This window comes from Leucopleurus acutus, assembly GCF_964270905.1.
Source record: "Leucopleurus acutus genome assembly, contig: HAP1_SCAFFOLD_194, whole genome shotgun sequence".
NCBI classification, from domain to species: domain Eukaryota; kingdom Metazoa; phylum Chordata; class Mammalia; order Artiodactyla; family Delphinidae; genus Leucopleurus; species Leucopleurus acutus.
The window spans coordinates 403,764-417,209 of record NW_028139128.1 but is presented as its reverse complement, the minus strand read 5'-3'; the positions used below and the strand labels follow the sequence as shown (position 1 = coordinate 417,209).

General features: G+C 44.9%; 1 protein-coding gene across 1 annotated transcript; it reads right to left on the bottom strand.

The window, feature by feature from the left end:
• Positions 1-11,548: 11,548 nt before the first annotated feature.
• LOC309978928 (NOP protein chaperone 1-like) lies at positions 11,549-12,190 on the bottom strand (the record flags this gene model as incomplete). Its single annotated transcript, XM_082865783.1, has 1 exon — positions 11,549-12,190. One exon carries the CDS (start codon positions 12,188-12,190, stop codon positions 11,600-11,602), a length of 591 nt encoding a protein of 196 aa, XP_082721909.1. The 3' UTR covers positions 11,549-11,599.
• Between the last annotated feature and the right edge of the window lie 1,256 nt (positions 12,191-13,446).

Genomic DNA, 13,446 nt, shown 5'->3' with positions numbered 1-13,446 from the left:
TTCAGTTTACTTTGGAAAGAGGAAATTCATTGGGCAGGAACTAGAGATAAATTGGTTCAGAGATTTTGTTTCAAGAATGAAGAAACTGAAAAAGATGAAAGAGAATGGACTGGGAAGAGATGGGTGTTCGCTGGTAGAAGAGCTTCAGTTTACAATTAATAATAAAACATCCTCCAGAGAGCAGGAGAGAAGGGGATACATTTGAGAAAAATGGGCTTATCCAGGCGTAGAATTGACTTTCAGTTTAAACAGGAGCGGCATCGCCAATGGGTGAAGATGCAGGAATAAGAGTGGACTTCATGACAGTGAGCTGACACATTTCTTCGAATATTCTACTTCATCTGCATGGTAGGAGGTGAGCACACTGTTGAAAGTGAGGGAAGGTGAGAATTTCAGGGATTCAAAGAAACAAGGGGAACATTCGAAGTGTGTGCAAAGCATGGGAGAATGGTTTATGATCACGTCCTGGTAGGATGCAGATATTTATAAAACTCATTGGGAGATACGTATGATAGATGCAGCCATAGGAAGCGGAGTCTTTTTGTCATCTCTCATTGGGGTCTTGATCATCAGCTGTGTTCAGAGGTCAGAGGGACCTGAGAATTGTTCCATAAAACTCAGGAGACATGGGACTGATCGGGAGGCTGGGTCAGTGCAGTGGAGGATTCCTGTGTTGGGAGAACCTAAGCACGGTAGTCATTGTGTGAACAGACTGGAGGGGAAGTGTTATGATAACAGGGAGGATTCCTACCACTGATTTGATAGGTGACATATCCAGGTGAAATTTGAATCTGGGATCCACACCTCAACACCAGCATATTTAGGAATTTGAGATTCAGAAACAGCCTGAGCTACGTTTGAATTCTAGCTCTGTCATTTTCTAGCTGCATGATCTTCTCACATAAGCAAAATTTCAGAACCTAGCTTATGTTAGTTGTTAAAAGGTAACTAATCTATAAGTAACAGAGTTGTACTAAAGATAGATGAGCAAACGTAGGTAAATCTCAATCACAGGGTCTCAAAAGGAATGTTTTCTCTTTTCAGGATCTCAGGATCAAAGGGTTGTGATCCACCCCTCTTCCTGACGCATTATCAGTATTTGTCTATGCAGTAGTTAATGATTAACATTGACTTAGGTAGCACTTGCCAGTTGACACATACTTTGCTATAGAAAAATTATGAAGTGAAGAATGTTTCTCCCCATGACATTTAGTAGGACAGAAGTCCACCTACTATTTCACTAATGTATCTGAAGGTGTCGACTAAATTTCACCCCAAATTAAACTTCACTCTATATTTGATGAGCGTGTCTGCCCTGTGTGGATTGTGGTACCCAACAGTGGGCTTATTATGTACGTACTCCTGCTGCTTTCCTGTGCAAGGGGTTTTTAGTCCTGATTTGTGTGACAAGACCTTCCAACAAGACATGAGTCCCTGGATTGTTTTCCCCACCATGAAGTAGATCCAAAGTGGCCTGGCCATATGGTCCAAGGCCATGGAGGGCAGCAATAGGGTTGAGGCTCTCATGTTGCCTGATTCCCACATGGGGAGGAACCAAGGTGACTGAGGGCAAGGGCATCCGGAGTGTGGGGAGAGGGCACAGCAGGGAGGGTGGGGCCTCTGAAGCACTGGGGCGGGTGTTGGAGAAAAAATCCTGGTGCGTTTGATCAAGAATTATTTCATGAAACATTTGAGAGTGGTGTTCGTTCTGTGGAGTCAACATTCCCCAACTGATCATTGTGCGGGTTTCCTGCAGTTTGGTGTAACTCCTAGGAACTGAACATTAATGAAATAACTCTGAAAAAGTAGCTCTAATAAAAGTACAACACCCAAGGATTTTCATGTTTTATGTGTAAATGAAAATATTACTGTCTTGATTATGTGCAGTAGCCTAAACTGCCTTATTGTTGACCCTGGAGAGAGGGGGGTTCACCATATCTACACATGCCCAGGGGTTAGGTGGTACAGCTCATTCCCAGGTGAGTGGCTGGGGATTCATGCCTGGAATGCCTAACAATGCTTTAAATGCCTGGATTCTCTTGGTTGCTTTCCCTTTCCTCATCTTTACCTGCTCAGTTTTTCATCTGACCCTGCATAAGTATGCAGAGGCGGACAAGTGTTGGCTGAGTTCCTTACAATGAAACAACATGTGAGAAGAGACTTATTTTTATTCTTGAATTGGTACATCTTTTGCCAAATGGTCAGGTTTCTCCTTTTGGCCTGGATCTTCTAAGTACACCCATGAAATACTAATGCCAGTTATGTTCACCACCCCATTAGGGAGACTGATGTGGAAATAATCTCCTTCCGTCATTCACACCCACTTGTTCCAGACTCCATTAATGCTGTGACTTCACAGAACACATGGGAGAGATTTTCACTAAAAACAATAAATACAGCCCTTAGCCTCAGTAAAGAAAAATTCCCTAATTACCATGTGAATGACTACAACAGCCTTAGGTGTATGGTGAACACAGGTGATAGTAATGAGAGAAACAAGTTTGCAGACCCGGGGTGGGGTGGGGGGGTGGGGTGGTGGAGCAGATGTGAAAAGTGCTGGGGTGGAGGTGGATGCTGGACAATAAAGAGTAATGAGGAATTATTTACTATTTCTAATTTTTAAAATATTAAGATTTTTATAGACTATATTTGAACATTTTTAAGTCTACAAAAGAAGATATATAAAATTTCCTTCCTTCACAATAACTCAATTATCCTATGTGTACTTTTCTTTTTAAAGAGTTTCCTATTTATTTATTTATTTATTATTTATTTTTGGCTGTGTTGGGTCTTTTTTGCTGAGCACGAGCTTTCTCTACTTGCTGCGAGTGGGGGCTACTCTTCGTTGAGGGGCACAGATTCCTCATTGCCATGTCTTCTCTTATTGCTGAGCACGGGCTCCAGGCGCGCATGCTCAGTAGTTGTGGCTCACGGGCTTGGCCGTTCCGCGGCACGTGGGATCCTCCCAGAACAGAGATCAAACCCATGTTTCCTGCATTGGCATGTGGACTCTCAACCACTGAGCCACCAGGGAAGTCCCTCCCTATGTGTTCTTCACCTTTGTTCAAACTTGAAAATTGAATGTAACATATGCAGATTATTATTTTCTTAATTGTAACTGTGTATTGAGAAGAAAGTGTATGATAGAATGAAATGTAGGGCACTGGACAGGAAATGACACATTAGGGAGCTCGAAGCCCTCACTCCCCGCCAGTAACATAAATTCAGCCACCAGGGTTTGTCAGCACAGGGGACCCAAGAAGTGGCAACAATGATCTCTTTTCTGCTCCCACCACTCTCTGACCTGGCAGGAGTATGGATTACCTGCCGATATGTGTGTGTGCGTGTGCGTTTCTTTTTTCTTGGTGCCACAGCTGGACTTGCTGATTCAGCCTGTGTGTTTTAAGAAAGCAATGGCCATGTTGCGCTAACAATACAGTGGACCCTCCGTCGCTCTTGTGTCTTTGGGAGTTGAGTGCACACAAAATTTTTATGGTAGATCCAGGCGCGAACTTCCAGTTGTCCTCTTGGCTCATACCTGCTATGTCAGGGGAATGTTCTTCCCTTGGGAAATCAGCTCAAAGCTTTTGGAGAGAAAGGCTGCACAGGTGTAGGTTGGGGCCAGCAACCCTCGGCATGGACGACTGGGCAAACCAAGTGAATTGCTAAGGGTTCCTGATATGAGGAAACAGGCTGAGGACATAGGGAGGCCAGGCCTGCAGAGTGAAAGTTCTTCTTGCCTGTAGGTAGCTCTGGGTGTGGGTGGAGGAGAGACATTGAGGGGTTGAGATGCCAGCTGCCTGTCCCTGGACTGCAGAAGGAGGGGGCAGAAAAGCAGGAAGTGTGGCTCATGTTTGTTTCTGACACACTCATCGTTCTGGTTCTTGACTCCAGGCTGTAAGGAGGAATTTACTCTTGTTTTGCAAAGTTGCTTTACCTATTCCAATCCTCTACTTTTCCATTTACTCTTTTCAAAAGATATATATAAACTCGCTATTTTCATTAAACAGCTTGTCATCAACATTTTTTCCAAGTCAATACCTATACATCTAGCTCATTTAAAAAAAAATCAATAAACCAAAGCACAAAGTGATAGTACTGTATTGTCTGAATGTACTTGAAATTTAACTAACTGGTCCCTCTCAATGGCTGTTTTCTAAATGTTCTGTTCTTAAGTAATACTGATATCAATATTCTTAGTACATATGTATTTGCACAAATGTTCCCACCTACCCACTTCTTGTCATTTGACTGTGCTTGTGGAATATGTAAAGATCAATTAAGTGGTCAAGTTATCAATCGTTTCCTTTATGGCTTCTGGGCCCTGGTTTTGATGTTTTAGTAACACATCCACTCTGCAATTACAGAATAAAATGTCGTCCGTGTTTTCTATTGGTACGTTCATGGTTTCAGCTTACAGTTCACGCAGTCCATTCCCCTGCAGAATTTTCCTTGTTTACAGCGGCCGGCGGCCTAGGAATAGCGTGAAGAGCGCGTCTCCTTCGCGGCAGCCTCCCGGCACCATCCTCCCAGCTCCTCGTCTCCCGTCTGCTGCCGGGGTCGCGCCGTGTCGTGCCGAGCCGGGCGCTAGCTCCGAGGCGGACTCCCCGAGACGAGCTCGGGCGTTTGGGCGGCCGGCACTGCACCCTCGCCGTTCGGCGATCGGCATCCGGCCCGGGGACGTTCGAGCCGGTGGTCGGGCGCCACCTGGCGGTCGCTTTTATATCGTCCCTTGTCTCCGGAGCTTCGGCGATCTTCGCGAGGGCTGACATTCGGACGCCGGGCGCGAGGCAGCGTTCCGGGAGCCCGGCTATGCGTGTGGCGACTGTCCCGGTGGTTCCGGGGCATGGGCTCCTCCTGCGTTCGCTGGAGATTGGGTGTGGAGGTTTATGAGCATGTGATCGTTGCCTCGCTCCCTAATGCGATGTGGGGGTTACCTGGCTTGGTCGACCAGCAACCGTCCGTGCCCCTCCAGCCACGGGAACTGAGCGGACTCGACCCTACCTGGGCCGCCCGCCGCGTTGTGTAGTGAGAGGTTCTTGCGAGCCCTCCGGAGCGCCTGAGGCTTGATGGTCCGTCCTTCTGAGTCACTTTAGGAGCGTTCATTTTCTACCACTTCGGTCCACCAGCGTCCCACTCCGGACGTGGGGAACGCACTGGGCACGGGCGTTGAGGCCGTTGGAGGGCCCGATGTGCTTGTTGACTGGCGCGCTTGGGTCCCGCTCTCCGTGGCGTGGGCGCATGCTGCTCTCGCGGGATTTGGACGGGCAGACATGCATAATGTGAGGCCGTCGCTGCGCTCCCTAGAAGTCGTTGAATGGTGGGTCTGCACGGTTTGACCAGCACTCCCTTGTGTCTCTTGCGCATGAAACGCCCACATTGAAGCATGTGGTCAAGAAAGGGTATCCATCCCCGGAGTCGTCCGTGTGGCCCGGTGGTCGTACTTCTGCTTTCCAAGTGTCGCCTGAGAGTGGTTCAAAGTCTCCTACGGACGTGGACGCCGACAAGTTTCCGCCGGCCTTGTTTCCTGATCCCGTTCGCCCTTATTCCCAAATATGTTTTTCTCCGCAGTGGGTAGGGCCCGAATGGCGTAACGGGGAGGCACTGGAAGTGCGACCACGGCCTTCACGTCCTCCTTCCCACGAGACCGCCACGCCCCGTCCAATAGGACGCCCGGTGCTGCTTCTTGGCTGCCTTGGGAAAACTGTGCGTCCCGGTCCCGTCGCCGTGGTGGAGCTCCTCCCCTGTGGTTACTTTCTCCGAAATCCGCGAAAAGCGGTCATGGGGCTCCACAGATGGTATTCCCTTGCAGGGCGAGGTGCGTCTACGGGGGAGCGCCCGGCGTCCCCACTTCTGTTGGCTTCGTCGGCGAAGCGCTTGTGTGGACCAAGTCCTCTCACCACAGGGGAAAACAAGGACAGTCGCAGGCGAGAGGGTAGGGCGCTCCAGGCGCAGCCACGGTTCCGCCTGTGGCTTGGTGGTTGGAGAAGCCTAACAAATGGGGAAATGGGGAGGAGCTTGGGGCGTCTGGTGATGGTCGTGAGGAGGCACGAGGCGATGCGCGGTCCTGTGTGGGCGCGGTTGTCAGAGGCTCCTCGTGAGAATCTCGGACCGGAATGGCCTCTGAACGCGCGTGTGGACGAGGAGACAACCCGGGGAGAGAAATGGGACCTGTGGTGGGCCAGAGGGGATGAGTTCGGAGGGGTGGAGGCGCACCTTCTCTTCCGTGCCATCCAGATCTATCCCGGTGGTTTTTCCTCCATTTGGTTGTTACCTGGCGTCCGCTGTTGCAAGGACGACTAGATAACCATACAGCGTTGTCCTGGCAAGAAACAATTTCAGTGACTTGAGAATTTGTTTTGAGATGCAATAGTGTAGACACTGGTGAAGTGAGAAATTCTGACATCTACAGAACCGAAAATTACTATTGTCGTTACTCAACTGTATTGTAATTACCATTGTTTGTATTTAGTGATAAAACTAAGTTGAGTCACACAGTAGCTGATTAATTGGGAGATCAAAGAGGGGTTTTCAGTATTTCTAAATCCTGCTCAATGGGCAGAGGGCAAGGTGGAGACAGCAGGTATGTGCCAGGTAAGGCTGTGACGTGTGTGAGAATAAAGAGAGGTGCTGAGCAGATTATGGATGGTTTCTGAATGGTACAAGAGGCTGGAAAGCATTCTTAAAGATACGTGGGGGGACAGATCTGGTAAGTTGCATTTTACAGAAAGAGAAAGGCTCATTGCTAGTCTCCACAGAAGGATTCAGTAACAGAGTGTCTTATCAAATGCTCTCAGTTAAAAACACTCCAGGTAATAAATCCTTTAGAAACATACGCTACACATTTGCTCGCAGTAGAATTATGCATTGCTGCATTGTTTGTAATATAAACGGATTATTGAATATCAGCGTTCATCCCAACGTGGATTGGCAAAGTGCACTGTAGTACATCATTCAGTGCACTGTCGTGCAGGAAACGATGTCTTGATAGAGGATAATTTGCAAGATACTGTCAAATGAATAAAAGCAAGCTGTAACAACACGGTGCCTAGTGTTCTACTATTAGTGTTTTTAATTAGGGTGCCAAGGAGAAATGTATATTCATATTTGCTTGTATGCACATAAAGACACTCTGGAAGTTTGCTGTGGGAAACCAGATACATGGCTACCTGTGGAGGGCAGGGGCTCCTGGGCAAAGAGGGGAGGCGGTGCGGGGTACAATGTAATGCAATTTTCAGGACCTTCAACCACGTACATGTATTACAACCTCTCTAGAAATCCAAGAAATTGAATTTTTTAAACCTCCCAGGATTAAAATGCATTTACTATTTCTACCAACTGAGTACATGTCGTTTGTTTTACCATGGAGAGCTATGCCTTCTCTAAAATGTCTACTCAAGCCTTCCATGGTGATTTTGACTATTTTCCCTTACTTTGGTAGCAAAGAAAACCAGGGTAATCAATGGCTGTGTAGTTCATCAGCCCCTGCAGTGGCTCCCCTGCGTTTTTCTTTCAAATACTTTATACATTGTGTTTTTTGGTGCTATTTTCATAAGTTTTATTTGCAAGAAAGAGGATACAGGAGAAATAAAGCTGTATTAGGGTTTTGCTAGGGTTGCCAGAACAAGATAGTGCAGGCTGGGAGGCTTAATTTTCTCACAGCTCTGGAGGGTTTGAGTCCAAGATCAAGGTGTCTACAGGTTCAGTTTCTTCTGAGGCCTCTCTCCCTTGCTTGCAGGTGGCTGCATTCTTGCTGCATCCGCAGATGGACTTAACTCTATGAGCTAAGTGTGCATGACTGTGTCCTAATCTTCTCATAGGGGCACAGCTCTGGGTTAGGGCTCACCCTTGTGACCCATTTAAACTTCATCATCTCTCCTAAGGCCCTATCCCAAATACAGTCACATTCTGAGGTACAAGGGTCTGGACTTCAATATATGAACTTATAGGGTTTCAGTTCAGACCTGAAGGGAAGCTGCTCCCCGTTGGTTGAAGCAGAAATCTCAGAGGAGAGAGGAGTCTTCCCACATGGCCTAGAACTTCTTGACACAGCCAAGTCATGATCTATAAGCCTGATTCCGAGGTTTTGCATGTCTCTGTGACAGAGAGTGGAGGTCAGGGAATGACTAAGGAATTATGTCCTCAGTACATTGTCACTATTTCTGCCTTTTGGAGGCCAGGTGTTCACAAAAGTAAAGAAGTTATGTTTTGCTCAGCAAGTTCTCGGCCGTGGAAGTACACAACGCACTGAGGAATCAGCCTAAGTGTCTCCCATATCCTGAGCAGGCCACGGACACAGGAGCAGGAGACAGCCATTAGAGGCCATAGCCTTGCTGGGAAGCAGGTGCATCACCAGTTTAGCTCAATCAGATCTGTGTTCTAGGTGCTGAGCTTGAGGAGGGCGTCAGTCCTGGGACACTGTGGACACAATGCAGAAAAATTACCTTAAACCCTGAGTCATACTTAAATAGAAAAAATGTGAGATATTCTTATTGCCTCCACTGAGCTATAAACTTGGTGAAGGTGGCTATTTATACGTTTCACGTCTTAGTCTCCAGAAAATTCCACATGCTGGAATCCTGGAGACTCTCAATAAATATTTGTTACTTTAATGAGTGGTGTGTGAGAGAGCTACCTGATTTTTCTTGAAGACTCTTGTCCTGTGATAATTTACAAAATCCAGAACACTTGGGAGATATGTTCTCCCTTAAGTATCTGATGGATACTGTGGACCCTCCAGCTAGTAATGCACATGCACAGACACAAACACATTGCTGCAGTCGGCCTCAAGTGTTCTATTTCCCTCTTTCCAAGTTCATAGACCAACCCTTTAGCATTCTATATGTACGGGCTTTATACTGGCTTTGTGTGTGTGGGTGTGTGTGTGTGCATCATCAAAGAAAAAGTTAATGGATTTGAAGGGAGAGAACACATCATGTAACTCCTGCCCTCTCTCAAGCCAACCCGACAGCAGATAAACTTAGGACATAGGCATTCTCCATGGGGACCATCTCTTTTCCCCAGGTCTTTATTTTTCTTTATTTTTAACATCTTTATAGAGTATAATTGCTTTACACTGGTGTGTTAATTTCTGCTTTATAACAAAGTGAATCAGCTCTATAGCCCGGTCCTTATTGATTAGCACCATTCTCATTGGAGGAAGAATGGAACTCGGGAGGGGGACCAGGTCCCTCTGACTTCCCTGGCTCAAGGTGCAGAGGGTGGGAGGGGTGCCCCAGCCCCTGCCCCTGCCTCTGTTTACTCCCTGAAAAGTAGGGGCCACAGCCTCAGCTGCTGAAGCGGAAGAGCCACTCCTCTTCTCTTTGCTTAGTGTTCTCATGCAATATCTCTTCCAATATTTTCACTTTCAGCATATGAATGTCCATACTTCGAAGTGAGTCTCTTGTAGGCAACATATAGTTGGACCCTTTTTATGTCTATCTTGTCCATCTTTTTTTTTAATGTTATTAGTCACCTATATTTTAGTATGAAACATTTTATTTCTTTATATTTAAATCTTTAAGACCTACATAATTTATCTTAGTGTCCAAATTGGTTTAAAAACAGCCACCCCTGACTCTGTATATTAAATAATTCAACCATTTTACACTTAACTTAAAACGACATCCCTATCACATATTAAATTTTTGTTTTTCCTTTTCCTCCTATGTCCTAAGAATGTACAGAGGAACTGAATTTAGTTGACATCCTTAACTGTATAGAATACCTAGTCGTATTATATGAGAAGGCCATGGCAGGAGAGAAATATAATTCTACACACTAGTATATATTCTAGACTGACTAGTCTCTTTCACTGACCATCAGACTATTTCTACTTGGCTTTGTATTTCCAGTGAAGTTACACTTTCATATCCGCATGGATACCATGGCTTAAAATGCCCTGTACATCCTCAATATACCTGTAAATTAATTTATCGACATCATTCGGTGCCTACTGTGTACCATGCACCAAGCTAAGGAGTGAACCAGACAAATACAACTCTTCCCACAATGTGGCATGAATATTATCTGGTAGAAGACAATCCTTAAATATTCACACCAAAATCCATCACAGCTGTGTTTGGTGCTACAAAGTATACCCTTTGCAGCTGAGAAGTCTCGTTTCCAGATCTGTTCACTGCTGCATACTTTGAGTGCACAGCCGATTTCCAATTCCCAATGAAAAATACCAGAAAGAACTTGGAGAATTATCTTCAGAGTATTTACAAGATGTTATAAGCTAATGAGAGGAGTAGGAAAAAATAGTTAAAACAAACCCCTAAAATATTAGGCAACAAAGTCTCATCAGCTCAATGCACTTGGAGACAGTCCTTTAAACTCTCAGGTCTATATCCTGAGCAAAGCCAGTCCCATGGCAGATGAGGTCCCAAACAAGTTAAATAAGATCAAGAATGTGGCAGAAAGGCAACTCCAATGCAGGATAATTTTGCCGTTTGAAAGGGAAAACCTGTTACTACCATTTTATGTACTGTGACTTGTTTTCCTGGGGTGTCCCTATTCTCTACAATGAATAGGTTTCAAAACTGTGGGCAACTGGAAAGAATAATGTTAATAGCCGAAACAAACAAAAAATTCCTTTATGAGAAAAAGAAAAAAGAAAACCAAAAGAACCACAAAATTTTCCAACCAGCAAATTTTACATGCATTAAGAGGCTACAGAGTCACTGACAGTGATTAAACCACAGAGCACCAGTTTTCCAGCTGAAACTGGAAAGGATTTTTTTTTAAATTAAAGTAGATATGTCTGAGGGCATCTAAATATAAGTAATTCTTTTCTTTGTAAAAAATTTCTCCCTCGGGGTGGGATAGGGAGGGTGGAAGGGAGACGCAAGAGGGAGGGAACATGGGCACACATGTATACATATAGCTGATTCACTTTGTTACAGAGCAGAAACCCAACACATTATGTAGAAACTATACTCCAATAAAGATATTTAAAAAAAAAATTCTCCCTCACTGAACCCATTTTGATGGTAACAAATAAATGTGACTTTAAAATAGCCTAAGAAAAACCCCAACATAAGTTTTTGTTTGTTTTTTGTTTTGTTTTTTTTCAGTACGCGGGCCTCTCACTGCTGTGGCCTCTCCCGTTGTGGATCACAGGCTCCGGATGCGCAGGCTCAGCGGCCATGGCTCACGGGCCCAGCTGCTCCGTGCATATGGGATCCTCCTGGACCGGGACATGAACACGTGTCCCCTGCATTGGAAGGCGGACTCTCAACCACTGCACCACCAGGGAAGCCCCAAGAGGCCAATTTAAAACAAAAACAAATGGGTAACTTGTATTTTTACTTTAAGTTTGAGATTTCTGAAGTCTATGTTGATGAAAGAGGATGTCAACAAATTCACTCATCACCATACATAAAGTTAAGCTTTCTAAACTAAATCTCTTTAGCATGAGATCAAAAACAGTCTGCTCTTAGAAGATCCCCAAATGCTATCTCTTCCAACTCTTTAAAAGCTAGCTTGTTTCTCCAAGAAGCAAAATACATTCATTTTTGCAAACAAGCACCATAGGTATCTGAAATGCAAAATAACCAGCAAGCCACATTCTTTTTCACAGAATTAACGGGAACTATCACCTGTTTCTCAGATTGTTTATGTCCCTGTTTTCTTTTTTTTCACTGGCAGGACGGTCCAGAACCTCTATTTTGCCTTTTCCATCTTCTGAATTAGGAAGCTTAATGGTATCGATGGTGACTTCACCTTCAGAAGAGGTGCTATCATCTTCATCCTCAAATTCTGAACTGTCCTCTGAACTGTCTTGTGAATTCTCTTCTGAACTGTCCTCTTCTTTTGAATCAGACTGATTCATCTCAAACAAGGCCATAACCATTTGCATAACTTTTCCGAGAGTGTCAATATTTTCAATATTGAAATGACCAGGTGGTGCAGCTGACATTTCTTTCCTTAGCTTTTCATTTGCCTGAGCCATCTGTGGGAGAAAGCTCTGTACTTGGTCCAATAGGGGACTCCTCTCTATCCGAACTTTTTGAAGAGTGGAATTCTTTCTGGAATTACGCTTGGAGTTGATGACCAACTTGTCCCGAATACCTCCGTGGCCGACACTGCCCGCCGTCAGCACCTCCCTGGACACCGAGACCCTGGAGCCGTCCCAGGAAAACGACGAACAACTCGTGTCGGGCTGGGATTCGCCGCGGGCCTCCATGCTGCTCGCCCGTCTTCAGAGCAGCCCCTCCAGGCCCGGATGCCGCATAAAGGCTGGGGACATCTTTGTTTTTTAACTGATGAGTTTAAGATATATATATATATATATATATATATATATATATATATATATAAATTACTGATATGAAATGACATTTAATTGCCAATTTGTTTTCTGTAATGTCATATAACTTTTCTGTCCCACATTTTCTCACATACTGACGTCCTTTGTTCTTACTCTTTGTACTGACTCATTTTTAAAATTAAATTCTTTGGCTGTGCCAGGTCTTAGTTGTGGCATGGGGGAACTTTGATCTTCTTTGCAGCATGCGAACTCTTAGATGTGGCAAGTGGGATCTTGTTCCCTGACCAGGGATTGAGTCCAGGCCCCCTGCATTGGGAGCGTTGAGTCTTCACCACTGGACCACCAGGAAAGTCCCCTGACTTGACTTACATTTAATTTCCTTCTGTGTATATTCTATAGATATTAAATTTGTGGACACCATGGAGATTACATATAAAATCCTATCAAACTAGCTTAAACTGATATCAACATAATTTTAATCACATGCAAAATCTCTATTGCATCTCCAATTACATTACACATTAATTACATATTATTAATGTCACAAGTCACATATGTATACATTGTTTTCTGTTAATGTAAATGTACGAATTAGTTATTTGGGGATGCTATAACAAAATGCCACAGCTTGGGTAGCTTATAAACAGAAGTTTATTTCTCATGGTTCTGGAGGCTGAAGTGTGAGATCAAGGTGGTTAGGTAAAGGTCTTTTCTGAGTCATAGACTTTTCATTATATCATCACCTGGAGGAAGGGGCTAGAGAGCTCTCTGAGGTCTCTTTTAAAAGCACACAAGAGACTTCCCTGGTAGGCCAGTGGTTAAGAATACGCCTTCCAATGCAGGGGACATGGGTTCGATCCCTGTTCAGAGAACTAATATCCCACATGCCAAAGGGCAACTAAGCCCATATGCCGCAACTATTGAGCCTGTATGCTGGCTCTAGAGCCTGTCTGCCACAACTACAGAGCCTGTGTGCTGCAACTACCGAGCCCCCATGCCATAGCTAGATATGAAGCCTATGCATCACAACAAAGATCCCACGTGCTGCAACTAAGAGCGAATGCAGCCAAATAAGTAAATAAATACATATTTTAAAATAAATAAAAGCACACAAATCCTATTCATGGAGGCTCTGCCCTCATAACCTGAGCACCCCCCAAAGGCCCTACATC